At 46.1% G+C, this 22,849-nt stretch overlaps 1 protein-coding gene across 1 annotated transcript; it reads left to right on the plus strand.

Moving 5' to 3' along the window:
• Positions 1–910: 910 nt before the first annotated feature.
• On the plus strand, positions 911–21,779 carry LOC119966938. Its single transcript, XM_038798895.1, has 5 exons — positions 911–947; positions 3,421–3,513; positions 8,789–8,940; positions 16,286–18,585; positions 21,568–21,779. The coding sequence occupies exons 1-4, from the start codon at positions 911–913 to the stop codon at positions 18,302–18,304; spliced, it is 2,301 nt and encodes a 766-aa protein (XP_038654823.1). The 3' UTR covers positions 18,305–18,585; positions 21,568–21,779.
• Positions 21,780–22,849: the final 1,070 nt, after the last annotated feature.

Genomic DNA, 22,849 nt, shown 5'->3' on the forward strand with positions numbered 1-22,849 from the left:
ATCCTTCTAGCACATTTCGTAAAACAATCTCTGGACAGGGTTTGTACTGATCAGTAACTGACCAAATTCTCTTTTGCATTGACCCACTAAACATTTCCAGGCATGAGTTCGATTTAGAGTAAAATACCCGAGATAATGTTTTATCAAATATTTAGACATCAGGATTGAATTTCATCTCATGTCTACAATTCATATCTTCACTTTTATTGATATTTCAATCCTAATTATCTTTGAGCTTCCAATCCCTTTGTAACTGGCCTTTTATATGTTAACCTGGATTGACTCTTTCTCCTCTTGGCCTACAGGCATTCTGGATTATACCTGGACACAAACCTTTCTGACACATAGATCTGCTATGACTGTGCCCTGCCCTAGAGAACCTCAGCTTAATCAGAATCCAACACCTCAAAGCTTTGTACTTTTTGATTCTCTCCTTCACTATCTATTGCGTCGAGTGACTATTTGATCCAACAGACCTGCCGTTACCGCCCTCTACAGGAGAAATCCAGCATTTCCCATCAGCAGTGCAGCAATAGCTGTTGATGAGTGTGAGTGGATACCTCCTTCTTCTTTGCTGTTAGTCCTGGAAATATATTGTCAGGAATTCCATGACATCCGTAGGACAGGCTCGGTTTTGAAAGATGCGCTGAAATGAAAAAATTGCAGCATTCAAAGATGGAATAATCCTTATGTTTGACATGACCTGTCTACAATGTTCCATATGGAACCACTATTAAATCATAAAATAGGATGGGAGCGGACAGGGGCTGATCACTCAGAATGTTGCAAGTAAAATATGCTTGTGTCACAGAATAAATTAAATCACTGACACTCCACACTACAGCACAATGCCAGAAACCTATGGGTAAAGAGGGACATTGCTTCACACAAGGGAGTTTTTCAGCCGTAAATGAGAAATGACATGGAAAGTTCGGGGAATGATGCAGGTAATGATAAGCACAATGTAACAAGAAGGGATAGAGCGCACAAACAAATAGGGTCAGATAAGGGAGAAATGGAAAAAGACAGAGCTCTCTATCTGAATGCTCACAGCACAAGATGTATGAATTGATAGCACAATTGTAAATCCATGTGATACCCATTACTAAGACATAGACACAAAAGTGATTGAGGCTGCAAGCTGAATTTTCAATGATTTTTGACATTATCGAAGGCCTGAAAGGAAAAGGAGGGGCTGGTATAGCTCTGATATAAATGGTGACATCTGTACAGTTTTGAGAAATGATCTTGCCTCAGAAGATCAAGTTGTACAACCAGTTAATGTGGAGCAAAGCCAAAACAAATAATTCACTGGTGGGAGTAGTTTAGAGACCCCCTATCTGTCGCTACACTCTGGAAAGAAATGTACATTAAGAAATCTTGGGCTTGTAAAAAAGGGACTGAAATAATTGTGAACAATTTTGATCATCATATAAATTAGACAAAACAAATTGTAAAATATAGCCTGGCTGACAAATTCATTCATTGCATTCACGACAGTTTCTTAGAATGATACAATCTGGAAACAAGCAAGGATATTTTGTACCTGTCATGTAATGAGACAGAATTAATTAGTGATCTCCTCATCAAGGATCCTCCAGGCAAGAGTGATGATAACATGCTAGAAGTTCACATTCAGATTGAGGGTGAGCAACTCGGGAATTCCACAGGCTCACCACTCTCTGGGCGAAGAGATTTCTTGTCATCTTAGTCCTGAATGGTCTTCTGTATCCTCAGACTGTGTCCCTGGTTCTGGACACTCCCGCCATCAGGAACATTCTTCCCGAATTGATGGGATCCCACTGCCCCTTCTAAACTCCTGCAAATATAATCTCAACCAACTCAATCTCTCCTCATATCTCAGTCTCACCATCCCAGCGAACAGTTTGGTAAACCTTTCCTGCAGTCCATCCATAGCAAGAACATTCTTGCTCAGATAAAGAGAGTAAAACTACACACAATATTCCAGGTGTGGTCTCATTACTGCTCTGGTCTCTGCTCATAAACTCTGAAGGGGGCGGGGGGGGGGGGGGGGGTTCAGCGATGATACCTCTTCAAACTAAATAGTCAGCATGCCACTAGATTAGTTTTACATAAGTAGTAAGGATTGAGATGAATTATAGGAAGAGTACCGAGTTATCATTATTAACCATTAATCATGTATTTTTATGGCAGCACGGTGGCGCAGTGGGTTAGCCCGGCTGCCTCACAGCGTCGAGGTCCCAGGTTCGAGCCCGGCTCTGGGTCACTGTCCGTGTGGAGTTTGCACATTCTCCCCGTGTTTGCATGGGTTTCGCCCCCGCAACCCAAAAGATGTGCAGACTGGGTGGATTGGCCATGTTAAATTGCCCTTTAATTTGAAAAAATGAATTGGGTACTCCAAATTTTAAAAAACGGAGGTATTTTTAGGACATAGCAGTAATAAGTAATCAATAGTGAAACACTCCAGGGTGCTGGTTCTGTTGTTCTGTTTCTCACAAACAAACAGCACAGGATGTTAAGATTGTACAGAGCTGTCAGGATAAGGTTCCTGGCATCAATCAAAGATTGCTTGCGATTCTATTGGGTGAAGTTTAAACATTGCTTGCAATTCTATTGGGTGAAGTTTAAACATTGCTGGCAGTTCCATTGGGTGAGTTTAAACATAGCAGCTTCAGGGATTGGATCACATCCAACTGGGGAGGGTTATTGATTTTTGAATGTTGCATTTGTGCTGATTTTGTGTATTTGTTCTGTAGAAGGACATTGGCAGCTTTCCAGGTCTTATCTTTCATGTACATGAAAGCAAGCTTGTAGAAAATTAAGCCATCTTCAGATTGTTGATGTGTCTGCTGCTTTTTCTCCTGAGTTGAGCCACAGGAGAAAAGCCCACGTGGAAGCCGACTCAATACACAGGCCTTGAAACCGCTCCTCTATTTTTTGGTACTGCTAGCATTATGGTCCACAGGATTCTGACCAGAATGATATGCCTCCCCGGGTGAGTACATTTTAATTTACCACCCAGTAGATAGAGATTGCGTATCACACGGTCGGATCCATAAGTTGTGCGATTCGAACAAGGGGTGCAAGTTGTGAGTAGGTAGTGGCAGACACAAGCAACACTGAGAACATGCTAATATTGGGTGGACAAAGATGGAGTTTTGTACCACGCCAAGGAGCAGTGCAGGATAAACCGCCGCGCGTTTTAAAAAAAGAAGACTGGAAAGGGTAGGGCCCCGCGACGATTCGATGGAGTCCAAAATAGGGAGCCTCCAGTTGGGACCAGATGGCAGTATGATACAAACCATTGTTATTGAGCATAGGAAGTTGATCAAAAAGATGGTTGAAAAAGGATATGATGGACTTCCGGTTGCGGTGATGCGGAGCTGAGCCGCACGTTCGGTGGCTCCCGCTATTTTCGGACTTTTGGGCTCTTTTTAGGGCCCGTAACGGCGCTGGACGGCATCAGCTACACTTCTCTGCCAGTGGACCAGGAACAGGGCGGTCACAAAATCGGCTCTGGAGCAGAGAAAGGTGGGAGGGAGGAAGACCAAGATGGCGGCGGGTGGGGAATCGGCAGCGTGGAAGCAGTGGGCGCGGGAGCAGCAGGAGCTGCTCCATCGCTGCTTCGGGGAGCGGAAAGCTGAGCTGCTGGAACCGCTAAAGGCCTCACTTGACAAGCTCACGACGACTCAGACGGCCCAGGGGGCAGAGATCCGCGAGGTCCAGCAAAAGGCCTCGGAGAATGAGGACGAAATCCTAGGCCAGGCGGTGAAGGTGGAGTTGCACGAGGTGCTCCACAAGAAATGGCAGGTGAGGCTGGATGAAATGGAGAACCGCTCGTGGCGGAAGAATTTGTGGATCCTGGGCCTCCCGGAGGGGCTGGAGGGATCGGACTTGGGGGCCTACGTGGTCACGATGCTGAACTCGCTAATGGGAGCGGGGTCCTTCCAAGGGCCCTTGGAGCTGGAGGGGTCCCATCGAGTGTTGGTGAGAAGGCCCAAGCCTAACGAGCCGCCAAGGGCGGTGCTGGTGCGGTTTCACCGGTTCGTCGACCGAGAATGTGTGCTGACGTGGGCCAAGAAGGAGAGGAGCAGCAGGTGGGAGAATGCAGAGGTCCGAATTTACCAGGACTGGAGTGCGGAGGTGGTGAAAAAAAGGGCCGGTTATAACCGGTCGAAAGCAGTGCTGCACAAGAGAGGGGTGAAGTTCTGCCTGCTACAGCCGGCGCTCCTCTGGGTCACTTATAAAGACCGCCAGTATTACTTTGACTCCCCGGAAGAGGCCTGGGCCTTTGGCCAGGCAGAGAAGCTGGGTTTGGAGTGAGGATTGAGGGGGGGGGTCGGGGGCTGATGGACAGTGTTCGGAGGCCCTGTTCCTCCCTTGCTCTTTTGTGTTGGTTTTTGTTTTTGTTTTTCTTGTGGGAAAGCTTGGGGGATGTTTTGCAGCCCCATTGTGGCGCGGGCCTTCTCTTCCCGCGTTTTGGGTCGAGGGACGGGGTTTAAGCTGGAGGCGCGGGCTTTTTCCCGCGCTGGAGTCGGAATGGGAGGGGACTGTGCTGGTCGGGGGGAAGGGTGGTAGTGTTACACCATGGGGGGGGGGGGGGGTCGTTGGGGTGGCGGGAGCAGCCGGGGTCAGCAGGAGTCAGCTGACTTACGGAAGTACAACGAGAGGGGCAACGCAGCTCTGGGGGGCCCTAGCTATGGGGGGTGGGGGGAAGCGGGGTGTTGGGGGGGGAGTAGGGGGCGTACTGGGTTGCTGCTGGAAGGGCCGAAGGGGAACTGATGGTATTAGGAGGGGTCGGGACGAGGATCTGCCACTGTGGGGAACAGGCCTTGCGGGGACTGCAGGAACTTGGCTGGCCGAGGAAGAGTTATGGCTGACCGGCAGAGGGGGAGGGTGAATAGCCCCTCGATTCGGCTGGTCACATGGAATGTAAGGGGGCTGAATGGGCCGGTCAAGCGGGCCCGGGTGGTCGCACATTTGAAGGGGCTGGGGGCGGATGTGGCTATGCTACAGGAGACACACCTTAGGGTGGTGGATCAGGTAAGGCTGAGAGAGGGGTGGGTTGGGCAAGTGTTCCATTCGGGGTTGGATGCGAGGAACCGGGGGGTGGCGATTTTGGTGGGGAAGAGTATGTCATTTGTGGTGTCGAGTGTGGTGGCGGATAGCTGTGGCATATACGTAACGGTGAGCGGTAGGCTCCAAGGGGAGCGGATGGTGCTGGTTAATGTGTACGCCCGAAATTGGGACAATGCAGGCTTTATGCGGCGTATGCTGGGCCGGATTCCAGACCTTGAGAGGGGGACTTGATAATGGGAGGAGATTTCAATACAGTGCTGGACCCAGCACTGGATCGCTCCAGGTCCAGGATGGGTAAGAGGCCGGAGCCGGCCACAGTGCTGAGGGGGTTCATGGACCATATGGGAGGGGTGGATCCTTGGAGGTTCATGAGGCCGTGGGTTAGGGAATTCTCGTTCTTCTCCCATGTCCACAAGGCTTACTCCTGGATTGACTTTTTTGTCTTTAGCAGGGCGTTGATTCCGAGGGTGGTAGGTGCGGAATATTCGGCGATAGCCATCTCAGATCACACCCCGCATTGGGTGGATCTAGAACTGGGAGAGGGGAGGGACCAACGCCCGATGTGGAGGTTAGATGTGGGGCTGCTATCGGACGAGGAGGTGTGCGGACAAGTCCGGAGGTGCATAGAGGGGTATTTAGAAATTAATGACAATGGGGAGGTGCAGGTGGGGTGGTCTGGGAGGCGCTGAAGGCGGTGGTTAGTGGGGAGCTGATTTCCATCAGGGCATGTAGGGAGAGGGGCGAGAAAATGGAGAGGGAGAGGTTGGTGGAAGGGATGGTGAGGGTGGGCAGGAGGTACGCAGAGGTCCCGGAGGAAGGGCTATTGAGGAAGTGTCGTAGTCTCCAAGCGGAGTTTGATATATTGACCATCAGGAAGGCAGAGGCGCAGTGGAGGAGGGCGCAAGGGGCGGATTACGAATACGGGGAGAAGGCGAGTTGGATGCTGGCGCTCCAGCTCCGGAAGCGGGAGGCGGCGAAGGAGATAGGGGGAGTTAGGGATGGAGGAGGGAGTCTGGTGCGGAGTGCGAGGGGCATTAACGGAGTGTTTAGGACCTTCTATGAGGAGTTATACCGGTCAGTGCACCCAGTGGAGAAGGGAGGAATTGACCGCTTTTTGGACAAGCTGGAGTTCCCAAGAGTGGGGGAGGAGCAGGCGGAGGGTCTGGGGGTGCCAGTTGAGCTGGAGGAGCTGGTTAATGCGATGGGGAGCATGCAGTCAGGGAAGGCACTGGGACCCGATTGGTTCCCGGTTGAATTTTATAAGAAGTTTTCAGACCTGCTGGGCCCGCTGCTAGTGAGGACCTTGAATGAGGCAAGGGAGGGGGGGGCTTTGCCCCCCGACGATGCCCAGGGCGTTAATCTCATTGATTCTGAAGCGGGATAAGGCCCCCTTCAGTGTGGATCATATAGGCCGATTTCAGGAGGCCAGGCTGGTGGAGGATGTGGTGCCGCAGGTTATTCACGAGGATCAAACGGGTTTTGTGAAGGGGAGGCAGTTGAACGTTAATGTGCGGAGGCTTCTCAATGTCATAATGATGTCGGCGGTGGACGGGGAGGCGGAGATAGTGGCGTCGATGGCTGCGGAGAAGGCCTTTGACAGGGTGGAGTGGAGATAACTTTGGGAGGTTTTGAAGAGGTTCAGTTTTGGTGAGGGATTTATTGGGTGGGTGAGGCTGTTGTATGATGCCCCGTTGGCGAGTATGGTGACGAATGTGAGGAGGTCGGAGAACTTTCGATTGTACCGGGGGATGAGGCAGGGGTGCCCCTGACTCCCCTGCTGTTTGCATTGGCGATCGAACCCCTGGCCATGGCGCTGAGGGAATCGAGGAACTGGAGGGGGATAGTGCGGTGGGATGGGGGGGGGGGAGCATCGGCTGTCGTTGTATGCAGACGATTTATTGTTGTATGTTGCAGACCCGGCGGGGGGATGCCGGAGGTGATGAGGATTCTTGGGGAGTTCGGGGACTTCTCTGGGTGTAAGCTCAATGTGGGGAAGAGTGAGCTGTATTCGGGGGACCAGGAGAGAGAGATAGGGGAGCTTCCGCTGAAAAGGGCAGAGAGAAGCTTCAGATACCTGGGGGTCCAGATAGCCAGGAGCTGGGGGGCCCTGCATAGGCTCAACTTTACGAAGCTGGTGGAGCAGATGGAGGAGGAATTTAGGAGGTGGGATGTGTTGCCACTCTCCCTGCGGGCAGGGTCCAGTCGGTCAAAATGACGGTGCTCCCGAGGTTTCTGTTCCTCTCCCAGTGTCTACCCATCATGATCCCGAAGGCTTTTTTCAGGAGAGTCAGTAGGAGTATTACGGGGTTTGTGTGGGCGCAGAAGACCCTGAGGGTGAGGAGGGTATTCCTGGAGCGGGGTAGGGAAGTGGGCGGGTTGGCGCTGCCCAACCTGTGTGGGTACTACTGGGCTGCGAACGTGGCAATGATACATAGGTGGGTGATGGAGGGGGAGGGGGCGGCATGGAAGAGGTTGGAGGCGGCGTCCTGTCTGGGCACGAGCTTAGAGGCGCTGGTGACGGCGCCGTTGCCGCTCCCCCCAGCAAGGTACTCTACAAGTCCAGTAGTGGTGGCTACCCTCAAAATCTGGGGGGAGTGGTGGCGGCATAGGAGGGAGGTGAAGGCTTCAGTTTGGTCCCCGATACGGGGGAACAACCGGTTTGTACCAGGGAGGATGGACGGATGGTTTTTGAGCTGGCACAGGGCAGGTATCATGCGGATGGGGGACCTCTTTCTCGATGGGAAGTTTGCAACCTTAGAGGAGTTGGCGGGGAAGTGGGGTCTCCCCCCAGGGATTACCTTCAGGTATATGCAGATTAGGGTGTTTGTTAGGCGGCAGGTGGCGGAGTTTCCACTGTTGCCACCAAGGGGGGTTCAGGACAGGGTGCTCTCGGGGACGTGGGTCTGTGAGGGAAGGATCTCGGCAATCTACCAAGTGATGCAGGAGGGGGAGGAGGCCTTGGTGGAAGAGCTGAAAGAGAAGTGGGAGGAGGAGTTGGGAGAGGAGATCGATGAGGGGATGTGGGCGGATGCCTTGGGGAGGGTGAATTCCTCCTCCTCTTGCACGAGGTTTAGTTTAATCCAACTAAAGGTGCTGCATAGGGCGCATATGACTGGGACCAGGCTGAGCCGGTTCTTTGGGGGAGAGGACAGGGGTGGCAGGTGTTCGGGGAGCCCAGCAAACCACACCCACATGTTCTGGGCGTGTCCTGCATTGGAGGGCTTTTGGAGGGGTGTTGCGGGGACCTTGTCAAGGGTGGTTGGCTCCAGGGTGGAGCCGGGCTGGGGGCTCGCAATTTTCGGGGTAGCATCGGAGCCGGGAGTGCAGGAGACGAAAGAGGCTGGTATTCTGGCCTTTGCGTCACTGGTAGCCTGGCGTAGGATTCTTCTGTAGTGGAAGGATGCGAGGCCCACGGGCGTGGAATCCTGGGTCAATGATATGGCTGGGTTTATCAAACTGGAGAGGGTCAAGTCTGCCCTAAGGGGATCAGTGCAAGGGTTCTTCCGGCAGTCGCAGCCGTTTCTAGACTTCCTGGCGGAGCATTACGGGGTGGTCAACTTCAGCAGCAATCCGGGGGGGGGTTATGGGGATGGGTGGGTGGTTTCATGGTTTCATGCTTGTTATTTTTGCTAATTTAGTGTTTTTGTATTGGGGGGGTTACTGTTTTTCTTTGTTTTGTTGGTTAAAATTTGTTAAAAATTTGAATAAAAATTATTTTTTAAAAAAGAAAAAGGATATAATTCAAAAGCGCCCAAAGCTGAGCAAAAGGCTTGGTGGCTGGGACAGACTAAAAAGAGGGCAGAGATGGCAGCTGTAATACTTGATGCTCTGATGAAAAATCGCCTCTACACTGAGGCAGAGCAGAAACCAGCAGCCTCTGTAAGAAAAGCACAGGAAGAGGGACTTAACAAACCACAGGGAAGGATGGTGGCTGAGCCACTATATCCCACCCTCACTGAGGAGGAAGGAGAACAGGGGAAAATAGACAGGTGGAAGTTTAGCTGACGAAGCCCAGTATAATAACTATCCACCTCCGTATAATTCAATAAATCCCATCCGTTCCCATGGCACCAATTCGAACTACCTTGAAAACCGCCACAGGTGGGAGAGGGGCCATAACGACCACTCAAACAATGCCGCTGATTGCAGCGGAGAAACAAATGTTCATGGACAAACTCGGTCCATTGCGCTGAACCCATACTGATTCAGCCTTTTGAGAAACCATGGATGAATGAAAGGAAACCCAAGATCTAACCCTGGATGATGTGAGACTGTTAACAAAGGGGAAATTACCTGGTTCGGCCTGGCAGATATTACCCGCCAATGTACAAAGCAGGGGCTGGATAACGGCAGCCGGCAGAACAGACCAGCAGAAATATGATAATTCTAAACGGGACTTGGGAGAGCCTTAGGACACGGTAGTGCTAATTGGACAAAGGTGACACTCGTTAAACAAGTTCCCAAAGAAACAGCAGACAAATACGGGGAATGGAAGTTCCGAAGTTGTACCAACTGTCGGAGGAATGGCCACGAGAAACGGGACTGCTGGGCGAAAGGGGGAGGAAAGGAAGAACAGGGACCCAAACAATCAAAGACTGGCACAGAGCTCCTCCCTAGCAGCCTCATCTCAGCACAGCCTCAGCCAGTGATTCAAATTACAGCATCCGAATGACAGAAGTTGTTGGGACAGAAATGACAATTAGCAGCCCTGGGAACCCAGGACAGGGACCCCCGAATGTATGTGGACACGGTGTTGGGGGGTTAGCATTGTACAATGCTGATTGACACTGAGGCAACCGTGTCCATGACAGATTTACTCTTGCTGACAACATAGTGTGCAACTACAGGGAGTGACTGGAGGAACACAAACAGCAATCTTAAGTGAACCGATAGTTTTAGAAATAGGGGGTCAAGCAGAACAAGTTCAAATTTGGAAATGCTCGACTGGAGAAGGCAGCATTCTGGGGATAGATTTATTAGAACAGCTGGGAGCTATAATTGACACAAAGGCAGCCTCCAGAACGTGGCACAAACCTTACAGACGGGACCGGTGGGTGCAACGGAAAGGATGTACAATCTCCCGGATAGCGACTATTCGGCCCAGTTGGGAGAAGGGAATGGTCTGGGGAAACCTAGCCTCCCAATACCCCCAGGTCTGGGCCACACACAAGCAGGATTGCGGTTACCTTGGCGTCACCCCCATAGCAATCCCTGGAGGAGTTCACCCTCCACACAAGCAGTATCCTATTAAACCGGAAGCATTGGAAGCCGTCAAAGGCATCATTGCTGATCTGGAACAGCAACGGATTGTAACTAAAACTTCCTCCTGTCTTAATTCACCTACATGGCCCATTAAAAAAACGGATGGCAGGTACCGACTGACGATCAACTACACTGCCCTAAATAGTCATACAACCAAGGAATACCCGATAGTAGCAAACCCGGCAAGTATTCTTAATACTATAGGGCTAAAACACTTGATATTTATGGTTCTAGACAGAGCTAATGGGTTTTGGTCAATCCCCATGGCTGAGGAGCATCAGTACAAGTTTGCTTTTACAGTGGGGAATCAGCAGTAAACCTGGACCTGCTTACCACAAGGGGCTGGTTTAGCTCACTGGGCTAAATCGCTGGCTTTTAAAGCAGACCACGCAGGCCAGCAGCACGGTTCGATTCCCGTACCAGTCTCCCCGGACAGGCGCCGGAATGTGGCGACTAGGGGCTTTTCACAGTAACTTCATTGAAGCCTACTCGTAAGCGATTTTCATTTTTCATTTTCACAAGGGTACCACAATAGCCCCACTGTATTTCAAAAGAATATGGCCCCGATAATTGAAACCCTACATTGTGTCGGGATCACTATTTTACAATACGTGGATGATATTTTAAGAGCCTCAAACAGTTCAGCATCACACTTCCTGGCCCTCCACCAGGTGGTGTAGGCGATTCAAGACGCTGGACTTAAACTAAATCTGAACAAAGTACAGCTTGGACAGAGTCAGGTGACATACTTAAGACATATCATTGCTCAAGGAAAGAAAACAATCCCGGAAGACAGAAAGAAAGCCATGGTCTGCATGCAGAGACCCCACACAGTGAAAGGGGTCAGACACGTGCTGGGATTATTGAACTATTGCAGGAACTTTGTGGAGGGATATGCAGCCATTGCAAAACCCCTGCAGGATTTAACCAAGGGGGGAAGGTCTAGCAAAGACAAGATGAAGTTGGGGGAGGAGGAGACGCAGGCGTTTTCCAATCGAAAACAAGCAATGGTGGAGGCGCCTGCCCTGGGGTTGCTGGAGCTCAGTGAGCCATTCCACATCTTTTGCCAAGAGGATAGTGGAATGCAGGCCGCTGTAGTAGCCCAGAGGCATAAGGATAAATTAGGACCAGTAGGATATTACTCCTCCCAGATGGATGCGGTAGCCACAGGCATGCACCGGTGTGCACGGGACTTGCCGGCGCTTAATGCAAAGAACAAAGAACAAAGAAAATTACAGCACAGGAACAGGCCCTTTGGCCCTCCCAGCCTGCGCCGATCCAGATCCTTTATCTAAACCTGTCTCCTATTTTCCAAGGTCTACTTCCCTCTGTTCCCGCCCATTCATATACTTGTCTAGATGCATCTTAAATGATGCTATCATGCCCGCCTCTACCACCTCCGCTGGTAAAGCATTCCAGGCACCCAACACCCTCTGCGTAAAAAACTTTCCACGCACATCTCCCTTAAACTTTCCCCCTCTCACCTTGAAATTGTGACCCCTTGTAACTGACACCCCCACTCTTGGGAAAAGCTTGTTGCTATCCGCCCTGTCCATACCTCTCAGAATTTTGTATACCTCAATCAGATCCCCCCTCAACCTCCGTCTTTCCAACGAAAACAATCCTAATTTACTCAACCTTTCTTCATAGCTAGCACCCTCCACACCAGGCAACATCCTGGTGAACCTCCTCTGCACCCTCTCCAAGGCATCCACATCCTTCTAGTAATGTGGCGACCAGAACTGCACGCAGTATTCCAAATGTGGCCGAACCAAAGTCCTATACAACTGTAACATGACCTGCCAACTCTTGTACTCAATACCCCGTCCGAGGAAGGCAAGCATGCTGTATGCCTTCTTGACCACTCTATCAACCTGTGTTGCCACCTTCAGGGTACATAGAACATAGAACATAGAACATTACAGCGCAGTACAGGCCCTTCGGCCCACGATGTTGCACCGTCCTGTGAAACCCTTCTAAAGTCCCTCTACACTATTCCCCGATCGTCCATATGCCTATCCAATGACCATTTGAATGCGTTTAGTGTTGTCGAGTCCACTACTGTTGCAGGCAGGGCATTCCACGCCCTTACTACTCTCTGAGTAAAGAACCTACCTCTGACATCTGTCCTATATCTATCTCCCCTCAATTTAAAGCTATGTCCCCTTGTGCTGGACATCACCATCCGAGGAAAAAGGCTCTCGATGTCCACCCTATCTAATCCTCTGATCATCTTGTATGCCTCAATTAAGTCCCCTCTTAACCTTCTTCTCTCTAACGAAAACAGCCTCAAGTCCTTCAGCCTTTCCTCATATGATCTTCCCTCCATACTAGGCAACATCCTTGTAAATCTCCTCTGTACCCTTTCCAATGCTTCCACATCCTTCCTATAATGTGGCGACCAGAACTGCACACAATACTCCAGAGTTTTGTACAACTGCAACATGACCTCATGGCTCCGAAACTCAATTCCTCTACCAATAAAAGCTAACACACCGTACGCCTTCTTAACAACCCTCTCAACCTGGGTGGCAACTTTCCGGGATCTATGGACATGGACACCGAGATCTCTCTGCTCGTTCACACGACCAAGAATCTTACCATTAGCCCAGTACTCTGCCTTTCTGTTATTCCTTCCACAATGAATCACCTCACACTTTTCTGCATTGCACTCCATTTGCCACCTGTCAGCCCAGCTCTGCAGCTTATCTATGTCCCTCTGTAACTTGTAACATCCTTCTGCTCTATCCACAACTCCACCGACTTTAGTGTCATCTGCAAATTTACTCACCCATCTTTCTACGCCCTCCTCCAGGTCATTTATAAAAATGACAAACAGCAACGGCTCCAAAACAGATCCTTGTGGCACACCACTAGTAACTGGACACCAATCAGAGCATTTCCCATCAACCACCACTCTTTATCTTCTATCAGCTAGCAAATTTCTGATCCAAACTGCTAAATCACCCTGAATCCCATGCCTCTGTATTTTCTGCAATAGTCTACCGTGGGGAACCTTATCAAACGCTTTACTGAAATCCATATACACCACATCAACTGCTTTACCCTCATCCACCTGTTTGGTCACCTTCTCGAAGAACTCAATGAGGTTTGTGAGGCACGACCTACCCTTCACAAAACCATGTTGACTATCTCTAATAAAATTATTCCTTTCCAGATGATTATACATCCTATCTCTTATAAACCTTTCCAAGACTTTTCCCACAACAGAAGTAAGGCTCACTGGTCTATAGTTGCCAGGGTTATCTCTACTCCCCTTCTTGTACAAGAACTTGAACTCCCAGATCTCTCTGCACATCAATTTTCCCCAAGACCCTTCCATTGACCATATATTCCGCTCTTGAATTTGATCTTCCAAAATGCATCACCTCGCATTTGCCTGGATTGAACTCCATCTGCCATTTCTCTGCCCAGCTCTCCAATCTATCTATATTTTGTTGTATTCTCTGACAGTCCTCCTCGCTATCTGCAAGTCCACCAATCTTAGTATCATCTGCAAAGTTGCTAATCAGACCACCTATACCTTCCTCCAGGTCATTTATGTAGATCACAAACATCAGCGGTCCGAGCACGGATCCCTGTGGAACACCACTAGTCACCCTTCTCCATTTTGAGACACTCCCTTCCACCACTACTCTCTGTCTCCTGTTGCCCAGCCAGTTCTTTATCCATCTAGCTAGAACACCCTGAACCCCATACGACTTCACTTTTTCCATCAACCTGCCATGGGAAACCTTATCAAATGCCTTACTAAAGTCCATGTATACGACATCTACAGACCTTCCCTCATCAATTAACTTTGTCACTTCCTGTAGAAGTCAGGTATTTTAAATACACTTAATATAGGTAAGAAGACTGTTTAAGACAGAAATATCAATTCCCAGTTTTAAAATGAAAGAACCATACAATTTCCAAACTCAGTCATGAGTTTGCAAAACACAGAAGTCTGATAAAAACATCACATTTTTCCAAGGGCAAGGGCGGAATCCATAGCAACGAGGGATAAGGATGAAGTATTGTACGGTTCTCACGCAGCTCGAGATTAGGTTGAATCATATCCCATAAATTATACAAGCTAAAAAAAATATCTTGAACTATATTGCCTTGTTTTTAATAAATGGACAGTTAAAACATCGACTCAAATATAATATATATATGTATATATTTGATTCCAACATTCTCAGTGAAACAATCTTATAAAAGACAGTTTGAGTTGTATGTTCTGAATTATGCCTAGCCTAGCAAGATGAGATAACATGAGGTCTCCATGGTGGCAATAGGTAGGTCAGCATTAGACCAGTTTTTGCTGGTTTTGATAAAGCACAATATCCCATGAGAAACATACCAATAAGCAACAATTAGAAGTGGCGTTACATTGTCATGATGGACGGCTTTTTATCAAATCAAATGTGTTTTGAATATAGTTTAAACCAATTAGGATTATATTGGGGTGTGATCGGATCGCTTAAGACAGATATCAAAGAGTATATCCATGGATGATTTGACCACCATTTTTAGTGAGGAGAGGAGAGAGACGAGAGACTAGAAGTGAGGCGAGGAGACTAGAGACAGAAGTCAGAAAGGCAAGAAGACAGACAAGTCAGAGAGACAAAGAGAACAAGACAGAAAGAGAGAGAGAGAGAGAGAGAGAGAATTAGAAAAGAGTTCTGTATTCCTATTTCATTTTCATACTTTGACTTCAGCCTCTGACTTTTAAAGTTGTGTTCAGGCTATTGTCTCAGAAGATAATTCCTGTGATTCTTTGAAGAAAATCAAATTGTCTACAAACTACCTTTTAAATCATTTTCAAGTTGTAACCAATGAACTTCAATAAAACAATTCTTATTTGCACCTGACAAGTTTTAAACTTGCTTTTCTACTGAGTTTCAGCAATGTCTCAACAACAACCGGCAACCGTAAATTAAACAAAACTGGATCAAATCCTTAGAGATACTTCACAATTGGCGAGTCAGGCAGGAGGGGAGGAGTTCTGATTCGACCTTCGGAGAGGTTCGGAAAGCTTCGTGAGAAATCGGAGGAGGAACAGGCGACGACGGAAGCTTCGGGAATAATCGGAAGAGATCGGAAGACAGTCGGAATCCACGGCTAGACTGGGGTAAGAAATATCTTTTTCACCCATTAAAAGTCTTAAAGCCGCATCAATCAGTGCTTCGACCCCTGAAAAGGACATTTTTATAGACTGTGTTAAATCAATCAGCTGCTGGTTGTTAAGACTAACGCAGCCTACACACAAAAAGTTAAGTGAAAGGTTGAATTTATGGCTGATCCAGTTGAAAGTATAGATTTAGACCCTTTAGAAGGCAGAAATTTACTCCCTACGACGGTAAAAGGAGGAACTGGGATACCAGATGTTTCCATTGAAGATATGTTGGGGGATTTTGGGTCTTTCTTTCGTAAACAATTTGACCTATGTGAAACCTCAAGAAAAATTGAATCAAAGTATAATATCCGCAGAGGACAGTGGTCCTTTGATAATATCAAGAGAGCATGGGGAAAAAGCACACGATTGCACAGTGCAGAACGTGTTAAATGGTCCCTGGCAATTATGGGACAATTACGCAGACAGCAAGAGATAATTACTAAAAATAAAACTGATCATGAATATAGGACCACTAAAGACCAACTAATTGCAGTTGTTGAAGAATTGCAAGATGCAAAAGCAAAACTTGAATCTGATGATGAAACTAGAACTGATTCGGAAAACAAAATCTCTGAACTCCAGCAGTTATCTGTTCAAATAGCAGAAGTACAAAATCAAATTTTTGAGGTGCAATCAAAAGCTGAGCAAATTGAATTTGAAAATTCCAAGTTAATTGAAGAAAACTGTGTTTTAGAAAGAGAATTGCGAGATGTAAAATCCAAATTTGAACAGGACGATGAACTTAGAACAGAATTGCAAAACAAAACTCCTAAACTCCAGCAGTTATCTGTTCAAATAGAGTTCCAAGATCACATTTTTGATGTTGAGTCAAAATACAAACAGTTACAATCAAAAACTGATCAAACTGTACTTGAAAATTCAAAGTTAATTGCAGAAAAATGTGTTTTAGAAAAAGAATTGCAAGATACAAAAGCAAAGCTTGAACATTATGATGAAATTAGCACAGAATTGCAAAACAAAACTTCTAAACTCCAGCTGTTATCTTCTCAAATAGCAGAATTACAAAATCAAATTTTTGAGTTTGAGTCAAGATACCAAAAGTTGCTATCAAAAACTGAACGGATTGAACTTGAAAAATATAAGGTAATGGAACAAAAATGTGTTTTAGAAAGAGATTTGCAAGATGCAGAATCTAAACTTGAACATTATGATGAAATTGGAACAGAATTGCAAAACAAAACCTCTAAACTCCAGGAGTTATCTATTCAAACAGCAGAATTACAAGATCAAATTTTTAAGGTTGAGTCAAGATACCAAAGATTACAATCAAAAACTGAGCGAATTGAATATGATAATTGCAAGTTAATCGAAGAAAGATATGTTTTAAAAAAAGATTTAAATATTGCCACTGAAAGTGGCAAGGTCCTAAAAGACTGGATTCAAACAGCAGCTGAAGTAACACAAACTCAACAAGCAGCCCACCTAGTGGCACAATTGGCAAATGCACAGCCAAAATCAAGTGTCATGAATAAATCAATTCCTCTGCCAAATGAATCAGACGAAGATAGTGTTCCTACAAAGCGTAATACTAAATTAATTCAACTAGCCCCTTTAAAACGCAAACGGGTTAGAGTTGGAAGCAAAAAAATAGAGGAAGAAGGTGAGACTATCTCTAGAAACATATTTGATCATCAATGGACTCAGGAACCAGCAGAGCCTGCACAAATTGACGAATGGTCCAAAAATCTCCCACATCCTAAAAAGGGTGGTATGTCCACATGGAATGGAATTAACAGATTAAAATCCATTTACAGTCTCCACCCATTTGATGGAGTACAAGTTCTGACTATCATGCTCGGTACTCGCGTAACTTCAACCCTTAGAACTGAGGTGGAATTTGCCCTTGGAGATGATTTGCAAAATTTAGACGCCGGTTGGCTAGCAATCAGGGATTGGCTATTAACATTTCGCCCCCCGAGGACCGATTGGTCTAAGATCACATCTTGCATTCAAAAAAGTAATGAAGATATTCAGGATTTTGAGGACAGATTTTTACAGACTTGGATTGAATATTCGGGAATGACACTTACAGACAAAACTGACACATGGGATGCAAGCAATTTAAATCCACTAAAAACGGCTTTTGTAGCCGGTGTTAAACCTGAAGTTTCTGATGCCTTGAATTTGGTTTTACCAGCTTGGGCCAAAACTGGCACATACCGAGACATAGTTGACCGGTGCATTCAGATAGATCGCGGTTTACGCAATCGGACAAGCTCATCAGCAGTGACTAAAGCACCACCACAAGATTCGGGGCAAACATGTACCCTGGCTCCATTAAAATCACGTAAGGAAAATATACCACAATGTTTTTACTGCGGTAAAGTAGGACACTGGATGGCAAAATGCTATCTTAAACAACGGATGGATTCGAGAGATGATAATGAGGTAGACAATTTTCACTACAATACATTTCCACCTCGTGGTCAACCACGTAATGCGCACAAACAAGATGCACCTAGGGTAACGTTCCAACAAGACAGACCCAGACTTACGTACAGGAATTCTAAAACCTCCCAACCTTATCCATGTAGGGAGGAACCTTATCTACGTAGGGAGGAACCTTATCCACGTAGGGAAGAACCTTATCCACGTAGGGAGGAACCTTACCCACGTAGGGAGGAATCTTACCCATGTAGGGAGAAATCTTACCCACATGGGGACGAACCGTACCCACGTAGGATTCTACACGATGATAACAATGCTATGAATGAAATGTTAAACAGCTGTCCTCCAGCTCAAAGACGTTCTCTGTGTGATAATTCAAAAAACTGCTAGACCCCACTCTTGATGATTCTCTCCATTTCTCTCTACATGCACTTTTGCAGCAGAAAAATGATGGATTATATATTTCATTAAGAGTGGAAGGTATTGATATCGATTTTCTATTTGATACTGGAGCTGAACTTACCTGTGTTACTGAACAGAATGCTGCTTTCTTTCCCCTAACTTCAGAGAAAATTGAAGCTTTTGCTGCAGGAGGAGACTCTGTCCCTCTTCGGAAGACTAAACCACTGCTCTTAGAATTTGGACCACATCAACTGATAGCGTCAATATGGGTAGGTCCGGTAACACAAGCACTTCTAGGTATGGACATCTTATCACAACTAAATTCTTCACTCAATTTCAATAATGGGAAAATTACCTGGTCCATTAGACACATAAAAAAAGATGAAATACAACATCATCCAATTTGGGCAATTGACAAAAATGATTGTGGTCTTTTGAAAATGGAACCAGTTACTTTCATGGGATCAGCTCCACCTTGTACCAAACAATACCCCATTAGCAAAACGTCAATTCAAGGTATTCTACCTATAATAAAACAACTTGAAGAAAGGGATATTTTAGTGCGTATTCACAGTTCATCAAACAGCCCTGTATGGCCTGTGAAAAAGGCTAATGGTACATGGCGCCTTACTATTGACTACAGAAAGGCAAATCAATTCATTGTCAGAAAAGCTCCTTTAGTGGCAGATCCGTCTACAATTTTTAACTCTTTAACTCCTGACCTTCAGTGGTTTTCAGTCATTGATATGGCAAATGGCTTCTGGTCAGTACCATTAGCTAAACAAGTACAACCATGGTTTGCTTTTACAGTTAATCAGCAACAGTACACATGGACTAGACTACCGCAAGGTTTTCACAATAGCCCAACTGTTTACCACATGGCTCTGCAGAATCACATCAGGCAACTGCCTGATCTGCCTTCAACCATTATTCAGTATGTAGATGATGTTCTGTTAGCCTCCATCAATAAAGATGACCATGAAAAGGACTTACGGGTGGTCTTGAACCACCTCAGTGCAAATGGTCACAAAGCTAGCTTTGCAAAAGCACAAATTACCCAGGAAGAAGTTGTTTACTTGGGACAGAAAATTTCCAAAGGCAAAAGGGAACTTACTCAGGACAGAACAGCTGCCATCAAAGCAGCTAAAGAACCCTCAACTGTACAGGAAGTCAGATCTTTCTTGGGACTCTGTAATTTTAACAGAAATTGGATTGATTCTTATACTCAATTATGCCAGCCATTGAATGATCTTCTAAAAGGAAACAGAAAATCAAAAGATCGAGTTAAATTCAATTCTGAAGAAAAACAATCATTTCTGAATTTGAAAAAGGTCCTGTGTTCAGCGCCAGCCTTAGGTATTCCAAACAACGGAAAACCTTTTACCATGTTTGTTCATGAAAGAGATGGTTATATGACTGCAGTACTAGCTCAAGAACATGGTGATCAGTTAAGACCAGTTGGGTACTATTCCCTTAAACTTGACAATGTGGCACTAGCATTTGGCAGTTGCTTACGAGCCATGGAAGCTACATGTCGAGCTGTAATGATTACATCTGGACTTGTTCTAGACCAAAAGTTAATCATTAAATGTCCACATTCAGTCCATTCTCTACTATCCATGAACAGAGTGTCACAAGTTACATCAGCTAGGTGGACTAGATGGACAGCAGTTTTGGAAGCTCCCAACCTATATTTTCACAAAGCCAGTCCTGTAAACCCATCGTCCTTGCTCCCGCTTCCCGAGGAACAAGGGGAGGGAGAGAGAGAGGTGCATGACTGTGTGAAAATAATAGAGGAAATGGAAGAAGTACGCTTAGTAGAAGAAGAGCCACTACAGAACCCAGATTTAATCCTATTTACAGATGGTTTCTCTTTTATTGACAAGGGTATCAGGAAAGCTGGGTGGGCAGTCACAAGCCCATACGAAGTATTAGCTGAAGGAAGTTTGCCCCCAGCTACATCAGCTCAGCAGGCCGAATTAAAGGCACTTACAGAAGCATGTCATGTGGCAAGAGATAAAACTGCTAACATCTATACTGACTCCAGATATGGTTTTGGAGTAGCACATGATTTTGGCCAACTGTGGAGAAAAAGAGGATTTCTCACAACAGCAGGTACACCTATCCGAAATGGAAAGGAAGTACAAGATCTTCTAGAAGCTATGACCTTGCCCAAAGAAGTATCAGTTCTAAAATGTAAAGCCCATACTCATGAGGACACTATGGAAGCAAGAGGAAATGCTCTTGCAGACCACGCAGCAAGGGAAGCTGCCTCCCTTTGTGCCTCTCATTGGCATCAACAATCCAGTCACATTTACAAATTGGGAGTAACCACCTTATTACATGATTTACGTGAAATGCAGAATGATTGTACAAAGGAAGAAAAATGGAAATGGTTAGAATCAGGTATTCAACCGTATGATGATGACATTTGGAGAGAAGTTCAAACTTGTAAACCAGCCGCACCGCAATCACTAATGCCCTTCTTAGCTCAACAAATTCATTCATGGGGACACATATCACCTCAACAAATGATGGATCGATTCCACAGAAGTTGGTGTGGTAAAGGATTCAAAAAACATGCACAATTGGTAGCAAACCGATGTGTAACCTGTCAAAAGAATAACTTGGGTCCGATAACATCAATGCCTCAATTAAGAGCTCCTGCTCCTGCAGGTCCATTCCAGGACTTACAAGTAGATTACATCACTCTTCCTAAATGTCAACAGTACAATGACGTCCTTGTAATAGTGGATAAATTCTCCAGATGGGTGGAAGCTGCTCCAGCTAGAAGAGGGACAGCTGCCCATACAGCCAAAGTGCTATGCCAAGACTTTATTCCCAGATGGGGAGTACCAGCTAGCATTGACTCAGACAATGGAACCCACTTTACAGGAGCTGTTTGTAGGGAAGTCTGTAAACTACTAAACATTAACTGGAATTTACACTGTCCTTATCATCCACAATCATCAGGACAAGTAGAACGTATGAATCAAACTTTGAAAGAAAGACTGTCTAAATACAGCCAGGAAGGCATGAATTGGGTCCAAGCTTTGACAATAGTATTATGCAGCATTAGAGCAACACCAAATAGAACAACAGGCCTGAGCCCTTTTGAAATCATCACAGGCAGACCAATGTCTCTGCCAGGAACTATTGACTTGAGGAAAGCAGACTGTCATTTAATGAGTGATGCTTTGCTGTCTTACTGTCAAAATCTAACAAATGCTGTTAGCTCTGCTTCTCAACAGGTGTTGGCTGCGTGGGGTGATCCTCCGGAGGGTGGACACGACCTGGTGCCCGGTGAAGAAGTGTACGTCAAAAAGCTGCAAAAGGAACCTTTGGGATCGAAGTGGGAAGGTCCTTTCGTAATCCTTCTCACCACCCAATCCGCTGTTAAGTTAAAAGGAAAGAAAAGTTGGATTCACGCATCGCACGTGAAGCGCGCGTACAAGTAAAATGTTTGCCCCAATTTTAATTTTCAGTTATTTGATTGACTTCGTGAATGTTGTATCAGAAATGAATAAGAACACATTCCTTTACACATCTAAGATATATGCTGAAAACTTTAACATTTCTAATTGTTGGGTATGCATTGCAACCCCTACTAACTCAGGGGAGGGTATTCCCTTTCTAACTATTCCCTTTAATGCTTCAGAAACAGCAGAATGGTACATCTATCAAAGTGTCCCTCGCTCTGTGGTGACCCGTTCTGGAGCATATACATGTGAAAATGGGAGGTACCAGGTTGACATCCAAAAATCTATTAACTTATGGAAATCTGCAGGCTATCCACTAAACACCTTTTCAGGATGGCACCAACTTCAATTTAACCCTGACAACAAACCTCAACATCTTAACCTCCCAACTAATATTAAACAAAAAGGATCAATTTGCCTCATCAGTAAGGACCCTAAAGGGATACCAAGGGGTAATAGTAATTGTACTAACTATGTAGATGTTAACACAGCTTTTAAATGTACTAACGACCGCTTAGAAAGAGTTATGCGGTCCTCAAGGATAACAGGCATACCTAACCTCAGAAATAATAAAACATTCGAAGACCAATGGCTCTTAGAATATATTTACTCATATTCTGCTTATAATGGAACTTATTTTTTTTGTGATGATAAAGCATATCCCTGGCTCCCAAGATCCTGGTCAGGATCTTGCTATTTAGGATACATGGTACCTGCCATTCGTCATGTGACTAATCTCCTGCATATTTCAGAAATGACTGTTCAAAGAAAAAAACGTTCTATCACCTTTAGAGATGCAATTTTTGCTAGATTCATTCCTTTCTATTGGGAAGTAAGGATGGAGAATGAGTTAAATAAGATAACAACCATCATACAAGATGTGGCAGAATACACTGCCACTGCCCTAGACAAAATCTCTGACAAAATGCAAACAATTCGAACCGTGGTATTGCAAAATCGAATGGCACTTGACTATGTGCTAGCCAAAACCGGTGGCACGTGCGCCCTGATTGGTGCAGAATGTTGCACTTTCATTCCTGATAACTCTGAAGAA

Source organism: Scyliorhinus canicula, chromosome 6 (genome assembly GCF_902713615.1).
Source record: "Scyliorhinus canicula chromosome 6, sScyCan1.1, whole genome shotgun sequence".
NCBI lineage: Eukaryota > Metazoa > Chordata > Chondrichthyes > Carcharhiniformes > Scyliorhinidae > Scyliorhinus > Scyliorhinus canicula.

Excerpts from the sequence above, each read along its gene's own strand:
- LOC119966938 (XM_038798895.1), top strand. The coding sequence starts at position 911 with ATGAGAAATGACATGGAAAGTTCGGGGAATGATGCAG. Across the intron at positions 948-3,420 it reads AAGTTCGGGGAATGATGCAG|GGCCCGTAACGGCGCTGGAC; the intron begins GTAATGATAAGC and ends GGCTCTTTTTAG. Across the intron at positions 3,514-8,788 it reads CGGCTCTGGAGCAGAGAAAG|AAAAAGGATATAATTCAAAA; the intron begins GTGGGAGGGAGG and ends TTTTTAAAAAAG.